Genomic DNA, 8,538 nt, shown 5'->3' with positions numbered 1-8,538 from the left:
TAACAATGTGGAACTTAAGAGTGCTCGTCTCCACGATTGCATAGTGTAACACAGTGGGTGTTTCCCTTTCAAACTCCCCAGTTAATGTAGAAAAGCTTTCTATAAAAGGTATTGTCCTAGGATCTTACGTTTGGCTAGAAGCTGCTGTTTATTACTTTCCCGTCGGTGGATGACAGTTTATCCTGTTCATGTCAGGACTGGTGCATCACAGACACGCTGGTCTTTATATGATAAATTCGATATATTATGTTTAAAGGACTAGTTAGTTATTAAACTGGCAGAGTGACCTGAATTAATTACAACTCATCAAGTGCATGCAATATTAAACCCAGACGGTGCATTATCAATCACGTAAAACCAAACTGATTTGGCGCTGGAGCCCACCATACCTTTGTGCACCATAAACACAAAATGCATAGGCACTAAGTATGACGGATGGGCCATGTACATATAAAATAGTTTATTTGTTAAAATACATGGATCATAAATAAATAAAAATACAAGACAAGAAGATAAATTACTGTACATCAAACATAGGGTATTACAAGTCTTCTTTGTGGCTGTGGTTTCAGACTGGGCTTTGCACTATGTAAACTAGAGCCCTTAGAGGCAATTATAAATTGCTGTGGACAGCTTAAACAAATGCAAAAGTTTTCAAGTGACGCTGTGAACTAACTAGATTCATAGACTTGCCTGCTGCCCCTACTCCCAAAACAAAAAAGTCCCTTTCACCCACCCAACTAATCTGGACCCCCAAAAGTGACCTTAAATTCATGACATTTCTAAGTCATGCTGCAATATTCCTCCCAACACTACTATGAAGCTCATTGGAATACATTCGCAGACCCAAGATAAACATGTTCAAATTAAGAAATGGAAATGTAGTCTAACAAATAGCACACACCTTGCATAACATAATTACTGACATGTTTCATATGCATGCTTAATTGTGTTTCAAAATTACTCCGCCCTATCTATACAGGTGCCAATTTCCCTTGACCAGCAACAGTGAAGCCCCCATAAAAAAATTCCATCGTTTGTGAATTTTATAATTGATTTCATTTTGTGCTGTAACTAGTCTTCAGATTGGAACATTTTGTAAATTACATTTGATAAACATTCAGAATAACATTTTTGCTCAAAGCCGGGTGTATTCAGAAAGAATAAATATGATTTATGAAACTTTAACATGTGCACTGCTAGGATGTAATACTTGCATCCATTTACGTTACCCAAGTTGTCCTTGTTTGGTGTGCACGATCACTAAACACGGAGTTTAGGCGTTACCCAGCCATTGGCCAGCCAGTCAAAAATAAATTATATAAATAGCTCATTTGGTTTAAACCACAAAAATAAACAAAACAGTCCATTCAATTTTACTACATTTACCAAGAAACAAAATGTGCGGAACGTCAATTGTTCACGCGTTTACAAAGCTGAATTATTTTTTTCACAAATAACCACCAATCAAGGAAGCTACACTGCATTGGTGCAGCGGGCAACACCAACAATAGTGAAGAATAATGAGTAGTTAGCGTCTTTAGGAAACTCGAGTGGCCTCCTGTGATACAAACCTTAGCAGGTATCCAGAACTATGGATTCATTATTTGAAATTAAAGGTGTTCGAGATTAAATTTACAATTTAGTCAAGTAACACTACCCAACAAAAGAACGTTCCATTGTATTCACAATAAGAGCAAATTAGTAAACACATGAAGAAACGTTCTTGCTCCTGTTAGCATCAGCCACATGAAGTGGGAATGTTGTATATAAAAAAAAAATGAAATATACAGAAACAAATACGCCACAAACAACTTTCAAGGTTCAATTCCTGACACTCCCAAGTATCCATAAATTACATCGAGTGGTGTTCTTTAACTGTATACTAAAATGCTGTTCCGTGTTAAGAATATTCTGAAAGGTGCCCTCAACAAGCTTTCCTTAGCACTAGTAACAGATGGTGAGCAGCTCAGAGTGCTTCGAAGCAGTACCTGTGCATGGGGAGAAATAGGGAAGGAACGTGGGCACGACTTTTGAAGAACTAACACAGTGGAAAGTGTGTATGTGGCACATGCCATCTGCGTTGAAGAAGGAGACCTGCCTCTTCTTGGTATCCAGATACACACCAATCTTCTGGGGTCTCGAGGCGAGTGACAGAATGTGGTTTTTTACACCTAGTGCTTCGTAAACGTTGCCTTGCTTCAGCTGCAACAACCAGAGCCCTTTCCAAGCTATACGTGGGATATTTTCTGTTCTGCTTATAGAATCTAAGGCTACACCTACAGCCCAGGTGGGAGCAGTCCCTACATGAACCTCCCAGTAGTGCGTTCCTGACCAGAAGCCTTGCAATGCCAGGACAGCTGGAGTCTTGGTAAACCTCTTGGGGTGGTCAGGCAGTGTTTGTTTTGTGCCGCTGTACCACACGCTGGTTCGATCTTCGGACAGGACCAGCTCACAGTGTGCAGTGTCATGGTCCAAAGTCAAGCAGGAAGGAGCTGGGTAAAGAAAATAAAAGCTTTACAATAGAATAGCTTGAAAAATCATTCAAGTTTTACATGGCCTTCACCTAGTGTGAAACCACATTTTAGATTGTCAACCCGCAGCACCAGGGAGGGACTAAATCAACTTAAATGAGGCACTACAGAAAATGCCCAGAGAGAAAACACTTGCACTAGATAATCCTCAACTAGCAATATTATTACAAGTGTCAACTTTAATTTTTTAGGAAGTCTGTAAAACAAGCAGGAAAAACATTGCCCTAGTCAGTTTCTTTATGCACTTGTTCAAAATTAAATTAGTTTAAGCCTGATTACACAAACATTTTGAAAGTAGTTTTATTAAATTGAAAAATACCTAAACATTTCGTGCTGTAATATTCATTTGAAACATTTACCTTAAATACAACCACCCATTAACAGCCAGTAAACCTCTCTTGCAATGCAACAAGCAGTGGAACCTGGTAGTGGCAGCATGGTTGCATGTCCACTGCTCTTCAACCCCTTCCACTTTCCTCTCCCCTGACAACAACCACCACACAGTGCAAGTAGGTGAATATACTCAATGCCAACATAGTTCGGCTGGTCATTCTCCCTCTAACATCGCTGCCCTCACGAACTATGCATCAGCAAAATAGTCATGCAAGACCTTAGCAGTGAAGTCACGTGCACACACCTTCCAAGACCGAGGCAATCCATCCACTCCGGTTCCTATCCTCCCTCTCGGCCACAGTTGTCCTTGCAGAACGTTAAGTCTCATGCACTCCAAACTGCCAACATTTGGCCACGAGTAATATGCTGCTCAAAACAGCTGGTGAAGACCGTTTACTTGGGAAAGTTCGCTTCAGAAGATTCTAGCACAGATTTGTATAAAATAAACTTGGGGCATTTGAAATGTGCTCATTTCAAGTGAAGTTACCTCCAGGCACCATTAACACGCGTTACTATCATTCAGTCAAACCAGCAAATGCCATTTGACCACTTTCAAACGGCTAACAAGCTTTGGCAAAGTCAAAAGAGTCTGGCCTTGACAAGCAATAATATTTCAAACTTGCCAAAAAACAATTGCTAATGTAATGGCCATAAACGTGCAATAAACATTTTACATTAAAAAAAATTCAATTTATCAGTTGCATATCATTTTCATAGAATAGTATAGTTGTTTCCCAGAAGGCAACTGTAATTATAACGGACAACTTTAGCTTTAATGCTCTACTAGAGAATATGATTCTTACTGGCTTAAAGAAAAGGTACAATTGGCTTTGAATTACTGACACCTTAAACCACAAGGGTGACCTAACAAGGATAAAGAATGGTAACAAAGAAGCATTGTCAACGTACATTTTAGGCCCCACATCCCTGGCACTCAAGTGCGCTTATTATTGGTGGCTATGCAAGTCAGGAAGAATGGAGTCACTCAGGAGAACAAGTAGTTCATGTGGGCTGACCAAGTGGCTGAATCTTGTGGACAGAAGCAAGCCGTGAATGGCTAATGAGACGACCAAAATATGAAGAGTAGTAACCCAAAGCCCCATAACAATATTGTATACAGTGTACGTATGGGTTTGCCGCTCTTTCCACTGAAAGTATTTTGATTTGCATATAACTTTTGACCTGGAGTCATTTCGTTAGCATAAGACACGAACCATTATGCAGATTTTAGAGCAGGTATGTGCAGAAGGGACAAAATGTGAAGGGGAGGTGAAAATATCCCCCCTCCCACACTTTAGCTCCCATAGAAATGTTTGCTTGCACTTACAGCCCAAAATCTGAATGGAATAACAGCTATCTTGGCATGAAAACTTTAATTGGAAAATGTGGTTTCTTTGGTTTGGTGTAAAACTCTAGTAGTTTTTGAGAGGTAAGTGGTTAAAAAAAGTTGCAGAGTGTGTGCTAAAGTGTTAACACTTTTGCATATCTTGGCCATTTGGAATTTGTGGATTCTCCACCATGCCAGAATGTTTTTTTTTCCTTTTCTAAAGTGGAATCTCATTGGAAAACGGGAGCCTTTTCTCTCAGCGTTCCTTTTGGATTCACGGTTTCAGACTTGGTACTGTGGATCTGAGATTTCAGACTGGCTCCCACATGAGAATTTTCTCTTGCATGGGCAAGATAAACAACATGCACTCATTTGGCCCTTTAGTAAATATGTTTCTTCAAATAAACCTTTCAGTTATGTCATGCATTTTATAATTATTTCTAAATGAGATTAGAATAAATCAGCTAAGCAAGCACTCAAATTGCAGGCAGCTACAATGCTATCGAAACGCTTCACAACTTGAAATGGAAAATAGATCCCCCTAACTAAGCACCAAAGGTGCAGGCAAAATAAATAGCTGGTATTTATAATTAATAGAACAAGTTAATAAAATAAACCCACACTTTAAACCAGCATAGACATTGAAGAGAAAGGGACTATTTAGACAGTTGTGAAAAAAATACAAAGTGATTTGTGCAGCCACTCAAAGTGCAGTAAGCCAGTGGAAAAAGAAGAATCAACCATTGCCCTATAATTTTTTGTGGGTAAGCAATAAGTGAACGTCAACAGAATAACCAATGGATGAATTTCTATGAACAAAAGCCCCTCTACGTTTGTATTTAACGCATGTTTGGGTAAAACAATAGATTGAGTCAACTACAGGCGTCTCACCAAAGACCACACCCAAAAATAAACAGATCCAACAAGAGCCGTTATATAAAACCAAAACCTTTCAAAACCTTTAATTGAAAATAGATTTATGCATGCCTTGGTCATAAATATGCTTCAAAATAGCACAATGTGAACCTCTGATTTTACAATACAACTTGTTTTTTTCCAAGCTTTTTTAATGCTGGAAAGTGATAGTTTTATCATACAGAGAGACAGCATTATCCCTGCAACTAGCTTGATGGGTACATTTAACTTCTTTTGCTGAAAGCCCCATCCCTGTTTCAATGTTCTAACTGTTAACTTCCTACAAGCCAACACTGCTACAGTTCCACTGTCTACAGGAGTATCCTTCTCAAGACCTGGAATTTATGGTGGCCATCCTGCTCATTACCACTTACATTGTGTTCATGATACAGCTAATTTCACACAATCAGAGATAATGTTCAGCAGCAACAATGAGAAGGAGGCAAGACTCTATCTCAAAATTTAATGCCACTGTTTGAACACCTAATAATCGTTTGTGTAGTCCTTCGCCCAGGCCTTCTAGATAGAGTAGTTTAAATGTTGCTTAAACACATAGGAAAAGTATATTTTTATGGACATCGTCTTCTATCTACTGTTCTAAACAAAGCACAAAAGTAAGGAAAACTATTTCCATTTCTTAATAAAATTAGAAATTTCCATCATAAACAAGGCTTGGAAGATGCAAAATAACCAAACTTCTCTCAGGTAATCTTTGGAATTCTCCAAGGCACACAAAGGTTCTAGATCATGCCCTGCTTCCCCAGGCTCTTATAGCATCCCAGGGTGCTCTATTCCTGCCCCTATACTGTTCAGATTCCAAGATAGCCTCAGATCTGTGGCTCAGCTTCACATGAAGATAAGCAGGGTACTTTCATAGGCTGCGAGAATTCACAGGAATAACCAAGTTTTAGAATTTTTTCTAAACATAGTGCAATTCTCGGATTTACAGTCGGAGTTCCAAAACAAGGGACCAAGGCTTCTCAAATAACCAGTGGAACAACCAGAAGCGGCTGTGAACTAAGCTCATGTTACAATATTTTGAAGGCACTCTGGAATTTAACATACATGTAGGAATGACTCTGATTAGACTCTGCACAGGTAAAATTTGACACGCCTCAAACTGTCTTGGTTATGTAGTTTTCTTTCCACAGCAGCACAGCAAAATGTGGTAGGTGGTACTATACAATTCCTTAGCTGTAACCAATTATTTGATGGTTGTCAAGAGGACAGTTTTTGCATACATCTCATCCTTTTATCTACAGGAAGAGGACCACTGCCAAATAATTTTATTACAGGAGCGAAAACCCTCTAGCATCCTTGTGGATGACTAGCATCATCATCGGGAATAGCTCCTCACTAGGCTGGCACTGCAATGCTTAGTGGGCACCCCGAAATGGGGGCTCTCAGCCAACTTTTTGAGACAGTGACTAAAAAGTTCAACTATGCAAAACAAGGGTGCTATGAGTCACCATCAAAAAATGAAGGAAGAGGTTTAAAATTGGTTATTCATCCGTTAAACTCCATCATTTAATCAGTCTAATCTACAAGGATGAAGACCAAGGTTAAAAACATGGTTTTGAAAGTGCAGTAGAGAATTATGCTCAAAAAACCTTTCAAAAAGTGATTAAATATAGTAGAGTATTCTAAATATTAAAGAGAATCTCTATGATATGGTCGACATGTTTTGCGTCTGTTGGTCCATCCGGATCCATTGACGCTTCATCAGGACTTGCGTAACTAAATAACTAACCTCTTTGAAGTATGTATCGTCAATAAAGATATAATAAGACCGGTCACTTACTTAAGATAACTGGTAATACAGGTACCCTGAAAAACAAGAACAAGGAAAAAAGAGGCAAAACCAAGCTGGCATGGAACAAATTTCATAATTATGATATATCTCAAATGTAAATTGGATTTACCACAACCAAATTCAGGTGTAAAAATAAACGAACGGGACATCACACAAACATAAATGCTTACCACCCCCTACTCGAGAACAGGTTCCATGGGTAATGCGTCTCTGGGACTCAAGTTGACACTAATTATAAATAATAGTAGGACAAGGTCAATACTATACAGTGAGAGTTAAAAGTATAGGCATCAGGTAACTTATCCACAAGGTAGAACATTGTTCTGAGTAGTAAATGGTTAAATATGTGGTCTTGTGGTGCCACATAGACAAGGTTGGTGATTAGCATAAATTATAATCAGGTTGAGTTAGATAAAACCTCAACATTATATCAAGCAAATGCAAATCTCATCAATTATTAAGAGTGTAGCATCATATGAGTCTATATGTGCCCCAAGCATGCAAACACTAGTATCCATTATAGATTACACATATGTTGTGTTACTTGATGTGAGCGAAACTCTCGATACGCTTACGATGAAAATACGGCATTTGCCAAACGTCGGCGCGAACGCCTAGTCAGCAGATTAATGGAAGAAATGTCACGAGTCTACAAACAAAGCGAAAAGCGTTCTCATTAGAACGTCAGTTAAGTACTTACAAACTCTGTCAATGGTCCGGTTATAGGACCTACCCTCGGAGACCGTCACCCGGAAACAACCGGGTCGGGTAGTCTCTTGAGCTATAAATAGACGTGGCTGTTCATCGCGCGTCTAATAGTAGAAATGGAGGAAGGACTCACGCGAGTCCAGTGGGACCAAGATACCAAAGAAGAACTACAGATGGTATCTGTCGCGCGTCTTCTAAGAAATAAAAAACAAAGAACGGACTCATGTAAGTCCAGTCAAAGACTGGCTATCCAGGAAAAACTACAAAATGCCGATCGCACTAGCATTTCCTCACCCCGAAGTCCCTACCTCGGACAAACTCCCGATCAGCAGATCGGGGAAGGGCTGATATCTTAACAATTGTTAAGCACATGAGAAACCAGAACGAATGGAAGGCAAGAAGTACTCCAAAGTGTTATATCACTAGGATATATTGTATTGCTGTGGTGTCTATGAGCCAGCACAAGAAAAATATTACAGAAAAGAAAAGAAATGTTCAAAATTAGTGTGCAGAAATCTAAAAATATGAAAATATAAAATGTAGTGGCCAGAGTCTACGATGAGAGGGAGGACCAAGGGATATCATCATTGAGTCCCTGTAGATGTGTCCCCAATTTGAACACCCATTTTTGTTCAATCCTGAAGAGGGCTTTAGAATCATCAGGACGAATTGAGGGTGCTTCAACTACCAACCACCATAGATCGTTCGGGGAGTGGTGAACCTCCAAAAAGTGAACACTCAGTTTGGTAGTAAGTTTTTTGCACCTAATGTTGCTTCTGTGTTCGTTGATACGAGTCTTAACGGGTCTAGATGTCATCCCGATATAATGCAAGTCACAAGGGCACGTT

The 8,538-nt window shown here is 39.3% G+C and overlaps 1 protein-coding gene across 1 annotated transcript in view; it reads right to left on the bottom strand.

Annotated features, from left to right (window-relative positions):
- Positions 1-451: 451 nt before the first annotated feature.
- LOC138304294 (zinc-binding protein A33-like) overlaps positions 452-8,538 on the bottom strand; it is a 160,270-nt gene continuing 152,183 nt past the window's right edge. The window contains exon 8 of the mRNA XM_069244239.1: positions 452-2,495. Coding sequence (XP_069100340.1) covers positions 1,948-2,495 — 548 coding nt within the window. The 3' untranslated portion in view covers positions 452-1,947. The remainder of the gene's footprint in view (positions 2,496-8,538) is intronic.

Source organism: Pleurodeles waltl, chromosome 7 (assembly GCF_031143425.1).
Source record: "Pleurodeles waltl isolate 20211129_DDA chromosome 7, aPleWal1.hap1.20221129, whole genome shotgun sequence".
NCBI lineage: Eukaryota > Metazoa > Chordata > Amphibia > Caudata > Salamandridae > Pleurodeles > Pleurodeles waltl.
Note: the sequence above shows the minus strand (reverse complement) of the source record. Positions and strands in the feature narration are given on the sequence as shown.